This window comes from Epinephelus lanceolatus, chromosome 23, assembly GCF_041903045.1.
Source record: "Epinephelus lanceolatus isolate andai-2023 chromosome 23, ASM4190304v1, whole genome shotgun sequence".
Lineage (NCBI taxonomy): Eukaryota > Metazoa > Chordata > Actinopteri > Perciformes > Serranidae > Epinephelus > Epinephelus lanceolatus.
Window position 1 is genome coordinate 12,655,401 of NC_135756.1, and position 22,397 is coordinate 12,677,797.

A 22,397-nucleotide genomic window follows, 5' to 3' on the forward strand; every position below is an offset into this window, starting at 1 on the left:
GATCATCGTGCCATCTTGACATCGCCTCGGCCTCATTTCCGTGTTACAAAGAGGTATAAACGGGAACATGAAATATGGCTAAAGCTCGCCATCCCAGCATGCCCTGCAGCCTTGCCACATCACAGTCAACTTGAGCTGATTTAGAGGGCACTTCTGGAGTCCATCATACAGCTGGTAACCCTTTCTGCTTCTGTTCTCCACTCTTTAGAAGCTGTGGTGCTTTGCAGGATTTGAGTGAGAACACAATGATCCTTGAGTTTGAGCACGTGGAGAGAATGCTACATGTGTGGTTAGGTCTTATTTGAGAGGATGCATCTTCCCAGTATTTGTTTGTGTTGCTAAACCAAAGTTCATAGAATTCTAGCGTTGAATACCAGAAGGTAAAAAGGTAGCTTGCACACAGATCATCAGGACCAGGCTCGGACTGGCCATCAGGCAACTTTGGCAAACGCCAGATGGGCTGGCCCACCGTGTCAGCCACCAACAATATTGGAAAAAATATTGTAGGGCAATAAATAAGAAAAGAAAGAAAGAAAAGGACTTGCCAACTGTGGAGCACAAGGTGTTAAAACAGCCCATCTGATTAGGGGTTACTTGGTCCCAATAAGGCAGGTGCAGTGGTACTGACTGTCGTCACCTCCCCCCACCCCTTCAAGTGGATTAGATGAAACCACGACAAAAAGAGTGGAGAAAGTTGAATCAAAATACAAATTTGATGGATAAATGAGCTAAAAAATGAAAAGGTGGAGCAGAAAAAAAAAATGTACTCGAGGCTGATGCTGCATTTTTTTTAAGATTGCACATGTATTCAGAAATAACGCAACTGTCGATGTTGTTAGTGTCAAGGAAAATCTTGCTAACGTTAGCAGCAGTGATAACGATAACAACAGTCTGCTGTCGACATCAAATAAAGAGCAGGAACATGGGCAAGCAGAGGCCACTATCAAGGACCTCCGTGTGACTGTGTTAACAGAGCTAGCAGATTTATCTAGCTCTAGATTGATCTATCGTCAGGCCAGAGCATGGGCCAGAGAAACAGAGAAGCCTAACATGGGCCAGGAACAAGGAGAAGAGGTTGTTGCCTGCTGCTGAGGACCAGTGACATGACTTCTCAGCAGGTGATACTGCTAGTGCTAGGCTAGTCCATGTAGTGACAATTTATGATGCTAGCTAGTGCCAACACATTCTCACTTCGACCTTGTTACTTTTTGAAATTCGGTCATGGACTTTCCATGACGAGATATTTCGTGCAAGGTACCCTGGGTGGGTCAGCTGTTGATGTTCTGGGACGCTGTATCAACTTCTTTAAAAATAAACGCGCTACTTCGGTACAACACTGCAAATTGATGTTTTTTTTCCTTCAACAAAAATGCATGTGGTTACGTTTAGTCAACACACGCATGTGGTTGGGTTTATGAAAAAAGAACAGGGTTTGGCTGTACAATCTTAAGGGAAGCAAACACTGGCCTCCTGGGTGAAAGTCTGTGGTTGTGTGACCCTTCCGCCCTTGCACTTCCACTGCCTCAACTTTCATTGTCGTCCCACCACATTTCCCCCTGGTGCTGTTAAACAATAATGGTGACATATGTGACATATATATGACACAAAAAAATGTGTGTGTGTTATGTTTTTACTTTGAATACTCCATCTGTGTTTCCTGTATTTTCCCTCTTTACCTGTTACTTATATATGTATGCATATTGTGATTTATTAAATGTAGATATATAAAAATATATCCATCACTAGGACATAAATATTGTCTGATTCCACGTATAAAACGACTCCAGATGCAGAAGATTTCAGCCTGTTTAGACTCTGTGCCATTTAACTTATATCGTGGCTGGCCAAGGTACAAGAGTGAAATATTTTGGCCACAACAAAGCATAAAGCTGGAGAGCAGTTTCCAAATGGGCACAGTTGGTATCAGCAGGATGCCTGTGTGCTCCGTGAACTCGGTGACCTTGGTTCAAAACAAGCAAATCTGCCAATATTACAACGTCACGACTTTGAGTTGTGTATTTGGAGGAAAATTGAGACTTCTGGGAATTATGGTGCTCGGCATGTTTTTAAATGTGAGTTGTATATCATGTTGATGATAGATTTTATATTCTTTGTCTGCCTCCAGAAGGTTATTCGACTCAGTTGCCAGAATAAATGTTGCATTGTACGCTTCTGCAAACCACGGATGTGTAACATTTGTACTTTGTTTTTGTTTAAATTTTCAATTTTATGTTGTGACAGCGTTGTGGTTAGCGTGCGGTTACGTTTAGGCACAAAAAGTGCTTGATTAGGGCTAGGGAAAAGATCATGTTTCGGCTTAAAATATTTGGTTTGGTCGAAAAAGGCTGGACATGTCCTGAACTCCGATGAAAAGCAGCCACTTCTGTTGGTTCTATTGTTCAGCAGCGGTCAACTGCTGTCTGTTGTCTGCTGTCTGGCAGCTGTCTCACCTAGGTGTCACACCATCCACCATCCCCTCCTCCTTCTGATGAGGAACTCAGCTCATGTACATGAAATCTGAACTATGTCATATGTATGAAAAGTACAACTGTAACATATCAGTGGTTTGCAGAAACATACAATGCCAACACTTATTCTGGCGACTGGGCTGGTTTTCTAGCAACCACTCAACTTCAAATGGCTGACACAAGTGTCTTAAGTGTCCCTTTAAACATTATTATAAGTACAGCATAAAACAGACTATGTCAAACCAGTTAACTGATAAAAGTTAAAAACTATATGTCAATCACAATTCTTACCTGAGGATCATCAATCGTCAGCCCATCTTCATAGTCATAGATATCCTGGTTCTCCAAATTTAAATTGTCTAGATCCACATCATAGTTGGCGCTGTCGTACGTGTCCAAGTCCGCTTGTCGGGAAAATCGGGGGCCCGCTACCACCGCTTTGAGGACGAAGAGTCCCAACACGAGCCGCACGAGCATCCTCATAGTGTCGTCCACCTTGACATGGACAGAGAGATGTGAGGTCAACATGGGAACATCCAATCGAACATGCAGTACAGGACAGAATTTTTACTTGCTCACTGTGTTTATTGTCATTTAACTAGTAAAATGCTAGTGAAAAGGAACAGACATGCAGACATGACCCTTTACAAAGTATACTATATTTCTGCAGTACAGAAGCATCTGTTGTCAATTACTAACAACTAATAATTTTAACTTCGTAATACTTTGAATCTATATAAGATGCTATAGTGGATAAAAAAGCATCAAAATAGGGCTTGTACATCAAAAATTTTCCTGGCAAACATCCCCCCAGACCTCCCCTCCCTACAGCGGTATGGGCTGAGCCCCCACTGTCCTCAAATCCTAGGAACGCCCCTGTCAGAACTGAGTACAAGCTACATATTAAAACATAGCTCCACATACTGTAAGTACACTTCAACAAGGCATGTCTTCATGATATTAGCTGCATAACCAGCGTATGGTACCACAGACCAGGGTTTGACATTGTGTCACATTACTAAGGTCAGTGATTTCATTACTGAGGTGCAGACAGCTCGAGGGACCGAAATATGAGGGCGTCTTGCCTCGCTGTAGCCAGAGGCTCACTGTTCCAGGGAGCAGCCATCTTGGCTCAAATCAGCGCTCGCCTGTGGCGTGTCAAAGGTCAGAAGTCAGAGTTGATCTGATAAGAAACCATGGGAACATTTTTATGAGTCTGCAGCGCTGAACACTTTTAAGAAATCTGCTTTCGGCTTGAAGGATTTTTTGGGTTTAAATGTATTTAACGGAGGATTTTGGAGTTTCATATTTTCCCAATAAAAAACTGTTAAAGCTGCTTTTCAATTTCTGTTTTTGGCTATAATTATTTCTCATAATCACATCCAAAAAGGCTTTGGCAGAAACACGCAGCAAAATTCTTGGCATCAAACTTGAAATGAAGGCAAAGACAAGAGGGTCTTTTTTACTTGAAACTAAAATTAGCGTGTATGATTTTGGGTGCAGATCCACCATGTGCTGCCCTGACCCAGAAACAACTGTTCATAATCTTGTTCATTTCCTCGGCAGCACAGATCTGCTCAGCTTAACGAGGTGGATTGAGTTCATAAATGTGAATCCTGAATGGGAAGTACTAATAAGATTAGCATACGTTAATTACCGCTAAATTGCACTGCAGACATTAGGCGTAGGAATTAATCATGTGTCAGTGGATGCACGCTAAGAGCAGGTGTAGCCACATGTCAGCAGCCGTGAGACAGATGATGTAAAATCAAAGAGTTTAAAGAGAGTCCTCAAGGCCGGGGCAGAGAAACGGAGAGCAAGGGAAGAGAAGAAAAGAGTGAGACGGGGGTGGGGGGGAGAGACGTGGACAAGATGTTGGCCCTCAGGGTTAGATGGAGAGAGTGAGGGAGGGAGGGAGAGAAAGAGAGACAGGTTTCTCCGCTAACCCGACCCCTCGCCCTTTACAGAGGGCCTTTATGAGGCCCGGTCGCTGCCTGTCTCAGCACTCAAACTCCAAATTCCACCGAGGTTTGTGGACAGGATGGCAGTGAGTTACGGCTGCAAAGGTAAAGCTTCATTCACCAGTGAGGGTGCTCAAACACACACACACTCACACAAACACACACACTCAGAAGGACACATCCTCTCACACAGATGCACACTCTGTCTTAACACACCTATCTTTCAGAGAGAGAAAACTGAGAAACCTCTGCTGCTATTTTTGGGATGAGGACAGATATAAAACAAAAAAAAGGAAAAACATCTTCACGGGTTATTTGAGCCATGAATCAAATCTCTGTTGATATCAGAGGGATAATTATGCAAATCAATTCTGCCATTATCTCCTGGACACATGAACTGAGTGCACCCTATGGAGAAAAGGTGAGCTGACTGGTCACCATCCTCACTGAAATAGACTCTGTGTCATGAGGCTATGAAATCCAGCATGGTCACACTGAAAGAGGGACTATGCTAGAGACAGAGGTGTGCTTATACAGGCCATCACAGTGTACAGTGTGTGGAAACTGTGTATGTGTGTAGCCTCCAGACTACCTCCGTGTTATGCTTGGCTCCGCATTGGGCATTCCTGATATCCAGTGATTCTAGCCTCTTTGCCTTTAAACAAACTCGACAGTCGTCCCTTTGCTGCAGGCTGGACAACAACCTCGCAAAGGGTATATTTGTGTCTTTGGACAAAATGTAAGAAATATAATATGCGCACATAATTCAGAGTGTGTAAAAATGATATCAGCAACAAATAAGATTCTTTTTTTCGAGCAAATAAAGTTCAACTCATTAAACCTCAAGAGGCAAATTTCATCTTGCATGATTAAGACAACAACAGCTGTCAAAACTGCAAAATAAATCATAACGCCAAGGTTGTCACTAATCCAAAAAACACCTGTTGGACACTCACACCTGAATCACATCCACAGAAGCTTAAAAAACGTCCAGCCAACAGCCACCAACATTGCCAAAAGACAACAAAGACATTCATATTTCAGCCACTAAAGCAAATCCTTGTGTGAAAATAAAGCAGCTGCACCACCAACCAATTAGCCAAAGCGTCTCCTATGCAAACCCCTGACTAGCAGTGTTTTTGGATGTGCATGTGAAGCCCCTCTGCCCGCCTAATCCCCCTGCACCAAAGAGCCATTGAGCCAGCATGAAGATAGCACCAAGAACGCTTACCTCTGTCTCCTGCTTTCCCGAATGGTCCCTTCAGCCGTGATGGAGATGCTGAGGGCTCCGGGACTTGGCCAATGGTGAGAGGTCGCGCAGGGTGCCTTGAAAGAGGGGAGGGTGGCGTGTGTGGAGTGTGTGTGAAAGGTGTGTGTGTGTGTATGTGAATGTGACAAGTGTGTGTGTGTATGTGTAAGGTCTGTGCGCTCTGGCAGACCTGAGTGCCCTGCCGCTTATGTGTGAAGGTAGGCACTGAGGCTGATTGGACCAGAGCAGATTGCTTTTGGTCAGTTGCATTGCACCCACCCCACACCGTACACCCACATGAGCGACCCTCTCAAACACACACACACACACACACACACACACACACATACAGACAGCACACAGAGAGGAAAAGAGAGCACAGGCCCCCCAATGGCATAATACCTTTTTATCCCCTACATGAGTATCCTTTATTTTTCTAACAGTGTGGCTCAATCAGACTGGAATATTTGTCTGCCTTTTCCTGAGGTGAAACTCTGGCATGTGTTGCTTTCATGTATGGGGGGGATCCACGGGGCCCTTGTACACAATGGGAGCTCTGTGAGGAGCCCCTGTTAGCATGGTGCTGAGAGGAAGTCCCCGCTTGGAGGAAGGCCTCTGCCCTCCCTTTTGGTTGCTTTCTCTTTGCACCGTCGCTTGCTAAACCTTCCGCCTCAACTACAGGTTTGAGCTCAGTCGTGGGATACTGTAACATGACAGAGAATGAGGTGAGAGCAGAAGAGACCCAGAGGTAGTGGCTCTTTTGTAGCTCTGTATTGATGCTAAGGATGCTCCACACACTCAGAGGCTGTCTTCAGTGTCCATTGTTAAACCAAAAATAGGACACACAGGATGCTTGTGGCTAGCTTTGCTCTGTCAGCTTTATTTGGCCACGATTTTGTCTCGACTTGCCCCCCCCCTCACACTCCCATGGTAACTCTAGACTGTTTGATGAGTGAGGGGAAAAGGACGTAGCGGGAATGCCAGAAATCCTTCTGCACCTGCCATATAGGCTAGGATTTATATTCAGGGCTTTTCCTCTGCCAAGTATCCTCAAACTGAATGAAATATTGCCCAAAAAATCTTGACACAATGATTGATGCCCACAGTGTGTGACACAGCTCATTGTGATGAGCCTGAGAAGTCCAGCAGAGTTGGTCCCCTCTGTTGAAACACTCATATGGTAATTGACAGTGAGATGGACATTTTATAGATGTAGAAAAATTGATTATGTTTGAGTGTTAATTCTAGAGCTGGGGACTGACATTTATTGGATAACTGATTGAATTAAAAATATTTATTTTGCATGGTATTTTGCAAATGTCAGACATGTAGAAAAGGTGACTTTTGGTCAAAAATGTATGTTGGGATAATGGTCTTCTCATAAAACTAGGTTGTCTCTGCAGTAGAAATGCGCAAATACTTTTGACGTTGGTGCTACATGACCGGAGAAAACAGAGCAACGGGGCTTTGGTGTTTGTTTTTGCTCAAGAGGTAGAAAACCTGTAACTACTATGCTCTGTGCTGCACTGGACCAAAGAAAACCCCTGCATCATGTACACAAAATCAAATGGCGCTGAGGAAACGCTGCCTCAGTTACTTCATTTTTAGCCACCTTAAAAGGCCCACCTTAAAAAAAATCAGTATTAGTTTGAGTGAACACTATATTTATGATATTTTTATGATACTATAACTTGCTGTCACATAGTGCTTTCTGATGGGGATCTGAAGCCGTTACCTCAATGCCACTAGACCACATTGACAAAAACAGTCATCTTACTTCACAGAAAGGTGGAGTTGCTGGTCTACGGCTGTCTCAATCAATTCTTGTGTAAGGTAAAGCAGTGAAAATATTCCAAACTAGAAAAGCACTCGGAGAGTGCAGACCTCAGCCATTTTATTATTTTATCCACTTCGCTTCAAGCGATCACCACCAAAATTTTTATCATCTGTTCCTTGTCCCATTATCAACCTTTCCTGAAAATTTCATCAAAATCTATTGAGAACTTTCTGAGTTATATTGCAGACAAACAAACAAATGCCGGCGAAAACATAAGTCAGACCACCATGTTTAATGATATATCTTCAAGTGTTAGAGTTATGGCTGGAAATGACAACAGAAATCAACACATTTGCCGATTTCACATATCTTCGCAATTCAAAACAATTTCTAGTTTTCTATCAAGAAGTGATTTTTGTTAGCGCAATGTCATGAAAAATTTCCATGTGAATATGGATTTATTACAACATGTTGAAAAAGTTATTTTTAGTCCAAAGTCTGTAGATCATAGCTGGCTAAATTATTTGTTCTGACAGTCCTGTCAGACAGTCATGACAGTCATGACAGTCCTGCAAACTGTGGCAGGTGCACATATAGGCCCTGTCTACACTACACACAGGTATTGTTGAAAATGGATATTCCCCCTCTCACCAGCTGTCCTCAGCAGTCTCCCCTTGGGGCAAAGGTAGTTTAGTGTACAGGCTAATGTTACCTTTTTCAAAACACCTGTTGGAGATCTCATCACCGTTGATTCCCCTGTGATATACGGGTGAAGGAGCTCACTCAAAGGTACAAGCGATATTGTGGACATGCAAAAATTTCCTTCCACGCCTCATTGATAAGTAGCCCACTCTTAAAATTGTCCCACCAACTTCTAGCATGATCCAAAACTGCCGTTTCTGGCAGATTCAAAACCACAGATGCTGAGGTGAATCTAATAACACGGTGCAGCAGTGTTATTAGTTCATCCATGAAGTAGTGGTGATGAATCTTTTTTTTTGTGACCTAAAACTCTTTTTGCGTGTAGACAAGAGGCCAAAACACAGAACAAAATATCTCTTTTCAAAAATGTTTGCATACATGTAAACAGGGCCACAGAGTAATAGATAATGTCACCGTTTACAGGCATGTGATAACCTGTATGTTTTAAATATACATAATGATGACAGCCTGGCAGATGGTGCAGTTTTTTTTATTATTCTTGCTCAACTGTTTTGCACATGAAACCCTGACATGTGTTTAATTTCATCCCCAGACTTGGGGGGAAAAAAAAGAGATTTTATATTTTGGCCTTATCACCAAGCTCTGTCTGGAGCCTTCAAACGTTTGGGGAGAGGAAAAAATGATTGGGAGCGGAAAGTAGTGATCCATGAATGTTATTTCTCAATAATGTAATTTCTTAACTCAAAAGGCTGTGAACGAATGATTCCAGACTGACACACAAAAGATTTATGTTATAGCTATGCACAGGGCAACGTGGCTTACTCTGGCCCAGGACAAGATGATCTCCAAAGCCAAGTCCTCCCTTGACCCAGGGCTTGGAGCAACTGACTCAGCGTTACCCTCTCATCAGTGGCCCTGGTTATATTGCTCATCTAATGGGACTCTTCTGTTACTTGGTTGATTGGTTGACGATACTATGTGGATGATGATCTATTGTATGTTCATCTTCTAGTGATAAGATTGGTTCCCTTAAATTATTATTCAATATATCCAGAATAAAATGTGGTGGAAAAACTCCCACATACCAGAAATAGTATCATTATTATTTGTGTATGTATGTTTAAGTTTAGGTTGCATTCAAATATAATCTAAATGCTTGTGCTGTTAAAAAACAAACTAACAAAAAACAAAATTACACCAGGGCACATGTTAATTTTCAGATATTTTATTCAAATTGAAGACAATTAAAATGAAATCTCTCGTTCAGTTTATTCAGAAAAATAACGTCCAGAATTAAAAAGTGTGTTGGCATCTTTTAAAAACAGATAATCACATTTCTTTTGTATACAAAACATTAAGGAATATTGGCCATGAATATTCACAGGTTTCTACTTATTTTTCCTCCAGTATTAAATAAAAATAAATTACCTACAGTAAATATGTTTATTTTAAGAAGAATTTTCTAGGGTAAATAAGACAAACCTAGAACACAAGACCATTCATTTGGCTTCAAGTCTACAAGTATAAAGCAAAGGTTTACCTGAAATTATAGAAAAAAAGAAAAGTGATATATTCCTACACATTCATAATCATAAGCTTTGTCTCCTGATCCAAAAAGCATCATGACAACGAGTCCTCCACATGTCATTAACACATTTTTGTTCTCCTATCCGTCTAAATCAATGTCACACTATTATAATCAGAGTTTCACTGACTTGTACATGCAGATGTTTACACAAATATAAGGCACAACTAGTGGTCAACAGATTTAATAAAGCATCAATAAAGCTTCTAACCCGTCAGTTCCTTGTCAATATTGTTCTGAAATTTTACTCAAATTCCACTTAAAAGTTTTCAGGAATTAAAAGAAACATTTTCCTAAGTCAACAAGTGTCAAATATTTGGGCTTGACAAACATGCAAATATTTCTCATGCCATCATTTTTGTTGCATAGATTCACAGATCATCTTCAGCCGTGGGAAATTAGAATTCGTCTTCAACATGTGCATGATTTTTTCCTATATGACGATGGATCTCAGGAGACGGAAGCACAGAATGACATCCCTGGGAATTGGTGGCTTAATGTCATTGCCATCCAGTCTGAGGTAGCGCAGACGAGGAACGCTGTCATTGATGGAGTCGTCAACGGTTTCGACAGCAACAGGACAGACATTGGAGCCACTCACACCTGTAAATACACAAAGGGAATAATGATTTACAAAGGCAAGACAGGATACGTCTCTGATAAACAGTCCTATTCAATAGATGCAAGGACAAGAGACTCATCTGCATCTACAGCTCACATGAATCATCATAATTAGAGAAAAGCTGGAAAAATGTCCCAGACTTACTTTTGATATTGTTGTGGTCGAGGTGAAGCTGTTCAAGGCCTGAAGGAATGAGGGGAACCTCAGTCAGCTGGTTGTGGGACAGCTGCAAGTCCAACATGCTGGAGACGTTAAACACATTTGTGGGAACTCCATTGCTGCCAAGCTTGTTGTGGTTGAGCCTCAGAAATGCCACTTTTGGCAAACCTTTGAAGTAGCCAGCTGGGATCTTCTCAATGTTGTTGCCGTCAAGATAAAGCTGGGTGGTGGTGGGTGGTAAGCCAAGAGGCATGTTACTCAGCTGGTTCTTGGCTAGGTTAATCTGCACCAGGTTGTTGAGACCCTTTAGGCTCACCTCAGTCACCGCATCATCCATCAGCTTGTTCCCCTGGAGGTCCAACAGGTTGAGCTTATCGAGACCGATGAAGACACCGGCAGGGATCTTGGAGATGCGATTGCGAGAGACACGTAGATGCTCCAGAGTGGCTGGCAGGGGAGACGGCACAGAGGACAAGAGGTTGTCATCCATGTAGAGGTGTGCCAGGTGAGGCATTTTACTTAAGACACCTTCTTCCACTCCCTCGCTGGTGATCTTGTTGTGGTTTAGGTTCAGCCAACGCAGCTGTGTGGCGTTACGCAGAGGGTCTACTGACAGGACTTCAATTAGATTGTTCTGCAGGTAGAGATACCATGTGTGTGGAGGGATATTGGGGATGGTCTTCAGGCCTTTATTGTCACAGTAGACAGCACGAGGGAAGTTAGGGGGGCAGTGACACTCTTTAGGGCAGGCCGTCACCTGGGCCAGGAATTCTTCATAAGGCATGTCTGCCTGGCCGAGAACTTGCCCAACCAGGCACAAGGTGCAGAGGACGCTCAGGAGAAATGCCATTTTGCTTCCCAACCTACGATGGAGAGGGAGACAAAACATTATTATAGACAGCTGAGTAATGTGCGACACAAAATCAAGTATTACAATTATTCCTTTTCTCATTTTTCAAAATTGATTTTTTAATTCCTGAGTCGATATAATTTTAAGTGCAAAGGTGGAAGGAAGTTGCTGCTTCTATTGTGGTAGTCAACAAGTAACATGACGTCAGATCTTTTCCAAGAAAGACAGAACTGAAGCAAGAAAGCAGACAGTGGCGGAAGAGGTGAAGGATGGACCGTCACCTTAAAAATCACAATGCATGTAGAATTGACACTTAAGAATCGGGATAGTGTTGAATCAGAAGGCAAGCATATTGTCCCAGCTATAGCAAATACACATCTAAATCCAAGGTAAAGAAGGTCAGATGAGATGTTAGAATTGGCAAAGGATTTGGTTCTTTGAATGATCCATGCATTTGATTGCACTTTAGAATCTGTGTCTGTTTCATGATTCATGATTAACAAAAGTCATGGTCAGGCCTTTCACACTTTAGAAAGCTGATAAAGTCACTTTAAATATAGTAACTAATGTGGGTAGCCTCAAGTACAAATTAATTAGCTGACTAAGTGTTTGAACCCGAGCCCAAATTAGCAACCCCCAGCGTCTGTCACCTACACTACCACTAATGTCTTTATCATTAAATTCCAATTGTAGCTGCCAACAGAGCAGGGTAACCGCCTCTTTCCGGGTCATTTCTTTGCCTGTCAATCACATGTAAAGCTCCAAAGACAGAATGTCGGGCCAGGTCAACTTTAATTGCATTAGGACTATCTTGAAGCTCAGACTTTAAGACATTGCATGTCAGTTGTAGGATGCACTGTTCATGAGGCTTTGATTGCAACAGGCATGGCTGAGCCTGCCACACATCTTGAAGTCCACTTGCAGTGGTTTGCACAGCCGATACAAAGATGCATGCAATATGCACATATGCAAGCACTGTACACCTTCACTAAACTGAATTCTTCACCCTTAAGGATGACAGTTCAGCGAAAGGGCAGATGGCCTGATACTGACCACTGACGGGTAAAATGAGATGCAACAAATGGGATACAACAGCTGCTGTGTGACAAAGAAATGCAAAAACAAAAAAAAAGAGAGAGAAAGTGAGCAAAATCTGATGTCAGCTCTACTATCTTCTATCCACCCATCTCCTAAGCCTCTACTTGAGTCCTCTCAGCTGCCATCTGGTGCTTGTTTAAATTCTTGATGCACTCCACGTTTGTCTGGAACTCATTTCGGGCAGGCCACGCTTTTCCACGGATGGACGCGCTTCAAAGGAAAAGCCGGCACACCTGTTTTAAAGAGATGTGCTGCTGCTTTCTTACTGTACTGGGGTCAAAGCTTCTTGACCCATCTTTACAAATGGTGCAGTGGTGCAAATGACAAAAGCTCCATCCATGCTTCCATAAAGATAAAACCCAATCACTAAAGACAAACGACTACTGAACTACCAAACATGTCATCCAGACGTATCAATGTCTTTGCCTTCCAGAAGCCAGTCTTACCTTAAACTCTTGAAGTTCCTTCTTGCTTATGTCCTTTGTCAGCAAGTTACCAAGCGTAGTCCCAAATGATGAGGCTGTAGCTCTCACTCCCCTGTATTTGTACTACGAGTTTTTTCATTCAACCTGTGCCAACCTGTCACTCAAGATGACAACTAAGCCTCTCTTGTCCAGTGAGATCCTCCCAGGATCAAAGGTCATAATCCCATGGTGTGTTGTGTGCTAAACCTTTTCAGCTCTTGAGACATGGCCTACTTACAAACAGGCTAATACAAGCCTACCTGTTCTTTGTTTGCTGGCTTCCACATGTACAACCCGTCCTCCCTTGGTTTGCATGCTTGATCTTTTTAACTCCACTCACAAATCCCTTAGAGTCCTTTTGACGACCTTTTGCGCTGATTTCATGTTGCCATCCAATATGCGATCAGGATACATTAATCTACTTAATGCAAATTATATAGCCTTACAGTGTTTGCAGTCAATAGAGTGTGGGATAAACACACAAATACAGCTCAGCATAATTGCAACGTACAAATGGCTGTCCCCAAATGCCAGCAGGAGGGGTCAAACCTGTTTACCAAGACTGTAAGCACAAAATCTGACTATTTTTACATTGGTGGATGAGGCCTTGGTCTAACAAATCTTGGAAGGTAAATGATGTAAATGGACCATCCTGCCTTGAATCAGCATATTTAAGGGCCCTGACACAAGAAGCCGACGGTCAGCAGTCGGTCAGTGACGGGCCGTCAGTGAGCTTCCGTCGGCCAACTTTGGGCAGTGGCACTGTTGGCACTAGTCGGCCCTTGTTGGCCCTTGGTAGCCCATGTTGTTTTTTTTTGGCTGATTCAACATGGTGAATTGGTGTCGGAGAAGCCCATCAGCGAATGAAACCACTCTGATTGGCAGGTGAACTCAGTGCCCAAGCAGAGAAACAGAGGTGAGGAAAGCAAACAAAAAAGTTAAAGTCAAGTGGGCAAGACATCGAAACAAACTTGTTTTTCTGTAAGATTTTGTTTTTTTATCCATTGAGCTCTTTAGCAGAAACTGTTTGTTATTATTTGTGGTATTGTTTGTGAGCGCACGATTAATATCATTTGTTCTTTTAACACAGGGTTGTGTTGCTAATATACTAACTGGCTATGTAGCGTGCGTCTTGAATCTGTCTTATCGGTCTTCCAGTTTCCCTTTTTGAATGATGAACACAGACTACCACCAACTGCTGCTATAGAGAGTTATTCCCTCTTGGACAGGCACAGATTGTATGCGCTAGTTGTCTGTTGTCTTTGCGGTGAGTTAAGGTGCAGTGTTTTGGCCAAGACAGAGGTGACATGAAGCGACATGAGGTGATATAAAGGGACATGAGGCGTTGCAACAGTCGGCCTTCATCGCCAGTACTTTTTAATGTTGGTTTGGTGTGTCTGAGCCCAAAGTCTTATATCTAGGAATGTGTGTCTCATCGTGACCACGGATGAACTCATTCTGGGAACTTCCAGCATGATACCATCTTGAAGCAGATTGAGGGCAGCTCTACGGACTCAATGGCTTCAGTTTACTCCAAAACACTTTTGGAAAGAACTGGAGCATAGGTAATATCTTGCAGAAAGATCTACTGGACCTGTAAGAAGCTATTTAAGTTGGCATAGAGCATAGACGGTGCGCTAAAGGTAGTCCTTGTGAAAAATCTGTGCCTGATGAAGTAAATGGAGTGCAGTGCGGTAAGTTTTATTGCCTTTTTTTACTTTATGTATTTCTTTTTTATGAAATATAATGAGGATCTTGAAGTACCCCAGCTTACATTATTGGGATAAAGGGCACTATGATCGGCCTCCACTGACTATGATTGGCCTCCACTCACTATGATCGGCCTCCACTGACGCACAAAGATGATGCACTGTACTTAAGTACAAAACATTGCCTGCAGACATGAGAGGTGATGCTGTTATGGGAGGGAGGTCAGGCTTAATCTGAGGGGGATTTTACAGCACGCTGGTCAGGCAAATTGTTTTTGTACAAGCTAGCCAGCGCGAGGCTTGGTGACCTTTCCACATGACAGCGTGAGATTGCGCTAATTTCCAGTGATGACGGCAAAGGCTTGAATGCAGCAGGGATAATCCCAGCTGAGTTGTGTGAGGATAGGGGCAACACTTATCCATGATCAGCCATGCAATCCCATCAGAGCTCCTCCTCTGTTTGCCAAGGTGCGCTTGGGAGTGGTAATTATTCTCCTACATATGTTTGTAATCTTGTGTGATCGGTTACACGTCCGGATGTTAGTCCTGAGGACATTTATAGGAACAGTGCGTCAAAGACAGTTTACTATCTGCATGACTGGACAAATGTTTGCATCAGTCACTGTACTGTCCTAACAAGCTTGGATGGTCAGCCTAAAGTTAATTTACTTCTTTGCATGCCATTCTTCTACCTTTATCTTTTAATGACAGCGTGTCTAGCTATTAACAGATATACCTAATCCTGTTCTTAAAGTAAATGCATATAATGGCTTTTAGAGCTCATAGTAAATTAAAGAAGACAAATGTCCTCGCACATCTCTGATGCAGTTTGCCGTCAGGCTGCAAAGGTGACCGACCAGTGGTGTAGTGTAACTAAGTGCATTTACTCAAGTGATGTGCTCAAGTGCAAGTTAGAGGTACATGTAGTTGAGTATTTCCATTTCATGCTACTTTATACATCCACTGCACAAGGCTACATCTCAGAGGAAAATATTGGACATTTTACTCCACTACATTTATTAGAAGCTTGCAAATTTAGATTATTAATACAAATTATTAATCAACTAATAGATTATGATGTTATATTATAGGATGAGCTACCCAGCAACATATACAGTAAATAAGTAGGGACAAGCAATTACACCACTATCTGTATAAGGCCAGGAGCCAGGTCATGATGTTTTCTGCTATCTATTTTTAGTTTATTATTTTTTTTTGTTAGCCTATACCTTGGGCCATCACAAGTTGATATCGTGTACCATTTGGTCTCAGGGGAGCCAAAACTCTGTTTTTGGGACATGTTTCTGACGAAATGATGTAAATGCAAATATGATGGCATAACTACGATGGCATAAATAGTCGTACAATATATGAGTATAGCATATTTGTATCATATAATATATTATATCTGTTCAACCAGCGAAATTTTATTGTATCTGAAATGGGTGGCGTTAACTGGGTGGGTGTGGTTTATATTGGAAATGGGTGGGGCTTAGTCATAAGTTGTTATTTTAACTTGAAATTGAAATGGATTGATCAGAAGTTCCCTTAATCACATGTCCAGACACATTTGACACACACCCTGATGGTATTAGTACTAGTAAAAAGTATTGGGTACTTGTTTCCTAAGAATGAGCTCCACCCTTATCAGCTGCAACATTTAAGTGGTGAAAACATTAATGCATCAGTCTAATAACATTATACTCTAGGTATATTTGATGCTAATACTTGGATGCTAGGACTTTTACTTGTAACAAAGTATTTTTACACTGTGGCATTGCTACCTTTACTTAAGTCAAAGATCTGAATACGTCTTCCACCACTGCTACTGACAGTTACAGATACTTGGCACGAAACTCAGGCTGTTAAACAACAGGACGACCAGGTGGTAACCTCTAAACTAAGAATGTGCTTCCACTCAGCCTCTCTGCTGCTACGGCCGTTGTGCAGCCTTGTAAAAAGGTTTGGGATGAAATCAAATGTCAGTCCATCTGACAAGCATTGAGTGCAGCAGTCACACCAAAAGGTAGACACGTGTCTTTTTACAAGCCCTTAAAAATAAGTAAAGACACACTTATTCAAACCAACAGAAATGTCAATAAAGTTTTAAAATACAATTAATGAGGTGTAAATAGATCTTGTTTTAAAAATACTTAACTGAAACTGGGTGCGATTTGATAGAAACAGTTACTGACTTGCACACACAACAGTTGGGCTACCCTTCCAGTCTTATTTCAACCAATAGTCATTAATAATGTGTGTCAAGATTTACAATCAAATTACCCAAAATGCTGAAAATGGTGATTCAGGGTTTCACAGATCTCTGCAAAATGGAACATATATTACCGAAAACAAATGCTGGCCACAATCTGCCTGACAGACTAAGGAGAAACACATGCTGAGGAATATGATAATGCTCATTTCCTGCCAGGGGCTTTGTGTCTGAGCCAGCTATGTTAATTATACAACGGGTTGTACTTGCACTGCATGGGTTTTTACGGGATCCGTTCCAGTTGACGGCTTTGCCGAAAATCCACTTCATGACTTTGAAAGATTTGGAAGAGTTTGCATGGCTTACTGCATCCAGAGCTGAGAAAGTAACTGTGTTTATGGGTAATTATTGTGTGGAAAAAACAGGTTTGGCAGTGAAAGTGACTTTACAAGATGTGTTTCATTTGCAAACAGCAACAATTATTTCACCATGGTTCAATAATTTCCAGGCTTTATTGTAAAATTATTAATTGCTTGATTATAAAAGTGTCAATCAATCTATTTTAATCCTGATGTTAAGCATCCTAATTCATAAAATAAAGTGTGACTGAAGCTAAACCTGCATGTAATAGCTGAGACATTTACAGAAACACCTTGGAAGCATCTTTTTAATTGTATGGTTACCTCACACTGGCAAGTTGTGAAGCAGAGTTTGGCAAGGTGCACCACATCAAAGAGAAAGATCAATCCAATCAGATGAAAACCACCTGAAAAATGCACTGTCCAAGCACTCACTCCCCCTCTCCAACAGATTTATTAGGCTACAAAAGAAAGATAAGATCATGTTTACCTGCTCCTCAAACTGATGTGAGTGGTCTGCATGCAGCCAGGTGTGGTTTAGTTGTTCTGCTTCTTCAACCAACAGCTCTGATGTTTGTCCGCCGGTGTCAGTGGCTGTGATGTAGTCAGTGCTGCAAGCCAGCTCAGTTAGTATTGTTATTGGTTTGATTCCCCCAGGGCTGCACCTTGGACACCGGTTGAACCGAGAGGATGGAGCATGTGTTGTTGGTGGGAGGACGATTGTGTGTGAGTTGGGATGTCCTCTCGGGGTTTGTGTTGCCTACTTTTCTGCCAGCCCAGCACTTTTTTCCGCCTCTTTTTCATTTGGTCTCCTCTTTTTTTTTTTTTGTAGAGATTGAAGTCATCAGTGTGGTGTTAGGGGTGAAACGTCTGTCACTCCACCCAACTTAACCATTTGGGCTACAATGGAGGATTTGCTCTTCACCCATCACTCGGGGGGGATGGGTGCAAGACCATTTTATGGCTCATTTCAGCTCACAGGCCTTGGGGTGTGTTCACGAGGCTGTCAGGTGAGGTTAGAGAGGAGCTCAGAGGGGTTTGCTCTCAGACATTCACACCCAACTTTTTACAGGAAAATTCCCACTTTTATTACAACCCACGTCTTCTTTTTGTTGTTTTTCCCATCATGCCTATCTGGGGTACTATATTACTCACTGACGTCACTGTAGAGAATTTTTACACCTGGTCACTGCCAGAAACAGCTTGACAATATAACATTGTCTGTTGTGGTAGAGCAGGAGCTTCCAGACCACAATTAAAGCAAATTTGGAAGCAAAAATTAAACTTTATTAGGGTTGTAGTAAGATATCATGGAAAATTGTAACTCCAGTAAACCTGGCTCTGTAGACAACCACTAGTACAAGTATTTGTGTGCACCATTAGCTTGATGTTTGTGATGTTTATCCAAAAACATCCAAACCCAAAGACAAAGATGAAGAGCTGGATGTGTGCATATCTATATTTTAAGCATACCTGCATATGAACAAGGTCGCTCCTTGCGATCTTGGCCACATTAGTTGTGTTGCTCTAGCCCTTTTGAGACCCCAGCCTTTGTTTGGTATGCATTTGTATTTTCTCCTAGCTATCTGGGATGAGAAAGACCTGATTAGTATAAAAAACTGAGCACTGTGTTTAAACATTAAGTCCAATTTGAAAAACAAACTCTGTCCTTATTCGGGGAAAACTGCTTTATTTTTAATAGTCACAAGTGTGTAATAAAGTATAAAACCGTTTATTTACATGCCTGAATATTGTTGTGTAAAAATAAGATTGCAAACAATGCAACACTGGTCCAGTATTTTGTAAGTCTGTGGTTTAGGGTCACTGTTAAAGTCCCAAACTGTTCATTTCAACACAATCTGTTTTTTGTGCAAAAATAATATTGCAAAAAAATTGCAACATATTTGAAAGCACTGTGATTCCTTATTTTAAAACGCTGAATAATTTTTCCTCGATCTATATTCCAAGCTGGTCTGTCCCAGTGTCCTCAAACGAGACGATAATGAATTCCTGAAGTCGTCAGCTGAGTACTTTCTAATTAACAGTGCTTTAGCTTTTTACTATTGCTAAAATTGGTCAAATTTGTTGCCATATAAAACTAAAACACTATTTTAAACATAAATAAAAAGGGTTCAACTATTAAATTTGATCAGGTTTTGAACCTTGCCCACTTTTCTGTTGGGATCAGCTGTAGACTGACTTGGCAGAGATGCCGCCATCTTGTTTTTACATGAACAAGTAGTGTGCCATCTAGTGGTAGCACAATACAAAGTTTCCACAAATGAGGACAAGTCTAAGTTAAGCAGATTTAAGTATAAGGTGCAGCAAACCCAAAATGTCCTCATGAGGATGCGGGGTTGTACAAGGCTTGAGATGGCAGTCCATGAGTTTAATCTAAACCCAAAAACAACAAGATGGTTTGCCCTTAAATTTTGGTACTGACATTAGTGGTTCCCAGCTAACAGTTCCTACTGACTTGGTGATTGGACATTTCTTCTAATGTCAAAAATGACAAAATTGGCGTAGACATACCTGCTCCCCTCAAGATAAATGATGCCAACATGCCAAACTAAGATGACTAACACTATACTTGCTGAAGTGTATCACTATTGTCATCTTGACTTAGTATTAGTATTACTGTTGCTGTACTTACTCTCAACTATGTGTTTGTGTGTGAATGACAGCTGCCTCATGTCTGCTGCATCCGTTTGCAGTGTTGGTTACGCACATCCTTAGAAATTAAGGAGACAGGTCTGCAACATGAAAGGTTGGGCCAGTGTCTGCAAATCGAGAGAAACATACTTGCTGATAGGCCTACATACCATCTACAATTGAGCCGCTGTTGCTTTTTCTGCTGTGATTTGTGATGATCTCAGAATTAACAATAAAGTAACCTCCTTGAGTATCGCCATGTTTATTGTTTACATCATGCAAATCTGAAAGTTCCAGTCTGAGTTCTGTGGTGTGCCCGCTAATACAATCCTCCGGTAACATACACAGCACATAGTTCATGACACAGCTTGTCGTCTATGGCAATTTGTGGTTGAAATAGAAGTACCTTTGGCCCTAACATCACGAACGAGTCATTTTGGGGATTTGTGACCCTAAAAAAGGCCTACTGACCATTTTCCAGCTGCTTCTTTTCCAATGACTGTGAATGGCAACAGTACTTCTTGGGCTGATGAATATGGTCACTACACCAAATTTACTTCCCAGCCTAGCGTCTTTCCTGGGGGAGCTCAGGATCACAGTCAGCTGTATGTGTTAGAATGCACAACCAAGCTGTTGGTTCTCCTACCTGGAATCAAATCAGAGAAACTCTTACGTTGGTGCAATCTCGAAAAACCATCGGCCATTAGCCTAACCACAAGTAAGTCTCTGGGGCCAGTATTTCAGGGGTTCTGGTGGAACCATCAGATACCCAGATAATGTATAATAGATATCTGGGCCAAGACTTCCTCTTTCGTGTGCTGGTCATAGTTGACCTATCCCTATAAAAACATGTCTGCATATGAATAAATAAATAAATAAAGATAACAAAAAGCTATATCGTCAATGGTGAGTTCCTAGATTACATTTCAGCCAATGTGTGCTCCTTTTTTTTTTTGCTCTCCACATGGACTGTTAACCTGCATGCAAGAAAAGCCAGCTGAAGTGTGATTAGTCAGAACTACGCTGATACAAATGGACCACAAACAGACACCAGAATGCTTCTGATACCAGAATCCTGTCCCATTGCCTTCAAATTCCATGTTTATAAAGACTAAAGTTGGTGTGACGTAGCCATTGCTGCTCCACAAATATATGAATGTATCCTTGTAGGCCACAAATTTACTTTCACTACATCTAAAAAGAACCTTAAAAGATGGATTGGGTTAATACTGCAGTCTCTCCGTCTGCCACCCCTCCCTGTCTTCTTGCCCTCTTTCTCAGCTCAGTGGTGTGCATGTCTACGTTAAGGCCACAGATGGGACATCTGGAGCCCATGTCTACACTTCTGGAGGCAAGAGTAAGAAAAAGAGAGATGTAGAAGAGATGGGGAGAGACACTGAAATTAAAGAAGGAAAGGAAATACCCAGCACCAATTAGGAGAGAACTGAAAAGTGTCAGTTGAGCGACAATTTGTAGGGAAAAGTTAAAAACACGGAGTAGGAAAAACAGAGATAAAAAGATAGAACAGCTGGAGACGGTCTGGACTGAGGGATGACCTTTGGAGTTGGGCCGCCAGGCTGCAACAGCTGATTATACTTTCACTCACCGTCTCCAGCAGGAGGATGTGAAGCTTAAGGCTTTATAAAAGGACTTTATTGTCTAGACACGGGCAGCAGGAGCTCCACTCAGGATTTAAATAAGGGCGACCCAGGAGGAAGAGGAGGAAATTGTCCCAGATTGGGAATCGGTACAAATGATCATATAAAAACACGTGGAATGAGAAAAAAGCTGTTAAAACAAACATGTAACACGTTGTAATGGCAGTGTTAGCGAGCAGACTGCTAATATTTTTATCTCCCGACTTGTATTGGATGGCATATGGAAGTGCTGGGTATATAAATTACCTCCCTGCACCTACCGAGACGCAGACTCCTGACTTTCATTTACATAAGTGGGTCAAATTGTAAGTATAACTGAACTTTACAGCTGGATCTAATTACAAACACCTAGCAGGAATCAAATGGGACATCTGGAAGCCATTAACATAATAACTATAAATGCCATGAATCTAATCAACTAACCTACGGTCTTTAAATGGTGTCTGCTCTAATAAGGAACTCTTGACTAATACTCTCAGAAGAAACTAGTGGTTCCAGCACATGTGGTACACATCAGTCAGGATTAGTGATGATGTTACAGTTAGTGCAGAGCTCTGCAAAGACGCTCTTGATACTGAAAAGAGAAGTGACAAGTAAATGTCAAGTAATACACCGAAAGACGGTGACTATGAATCTTTGCTCCTGATTTATTGTCCACAGAATCCGTGCATTCATATATCACAAAAGACATTTAAAAGGGGATCATAGGAGCATATTTTTCTCTCTAAGTTCTTGCAGTGATGACAGTTAGCTGTCTTGTCTTTTACTATATTATCTACTTGGACAATGTAGTTGGACCTATCTGTTTTATAAACTTCCACAGACTTCCTGCTGTTGCCTCCTACACAGTACTTTTTCATCCTTAAAAGGTCCAGTGTGCAGGATTTAGGGAGATATATTAGCATAAATGG

The 22,397-nt window shown here is 41.8% G+C and overlaps 2 protein-coding genes across 3 annotated transcripts in view; both read right to left on the reverse strand.

Moving 5' to 3' along the window:
• epyc (epiphycan) overlaps positions 1-5,894 on the reverse strand; it is a 22,122-nt gene extending 16,228 nt beyond the window's left edge. Inside the window, exons 1-2 of the mRNA XM_033615158.2 lie at positions 5,661-5,894; positions 2,760-2,963 (exon numbers count right to left, since the gene is read on the reverse strand). Coding sequence (XP_033471049.2) covers positions 2,760-2,951 — 192 coding nt within the window. The 5' untranslated portion in view covers positions 2,952-2,963; positions 5,661-5,894. The remainder of the gene's footprint in view (positions 1-2,759; positions 2,964-5,660) is intronic.
• Positions 5,895-9,327: 3,433 nt separating this feature from the next.
• On the reverse strand, positions 9,328-18,042 carry kera (keratocan). 2 transcript variants are annotated; one of them, XM_033614504.2, is made up of 3 exons: positions 17,667-18,042; positions 10,470-11,347; positions 9,328-10,306 (listed from the first exon to the last, which is right to left on the reverse strand). In XM_033614504.2, exons 1-3 carry the CDS (start codon positions 17,696-17,698, stop codon positions 10,137-10,139), a joined length of 1,080 nt encoding a protein of 359 aa, XP_033470395.1. In that variant the 5' UTR covers positions 17,699-18,042; the 3' UTR covers positions 9,328-10,136. The 2 variants fall into 2 exon arrangements, with proteins under 2 accessions (XP_033470395.1, XP_033470396.1); XM_033614505.2 differs by lacking the exon at positions 17,667-18,042 and adding an exon at positions 12,879-13,033.
• Positions 18,043-22,397: the final 4,355 nt, after the last annotated feature.

Coding starts and splice junctions, on each gene's coding strand:
- kera (XM_033614504.2), bottom strand. CDS start 17,698: ATGCAGACCACTCACATCAGTTTGAGGAGCAG. Junction 11,348..17,666: donor CACATCAGTTTGAGGAGCAG/GTAAACATGATC, acceptor TCTCCATCGTAG/GTTGGGAAGCAAAATGGCAT. Junction 10,307..10,469: donor CGACCACAACAATATCAAAA/GTAAGTCTGGGA, acceptor GTGTATTTACAG/GTGTGAGTGGCTCCAATGTC.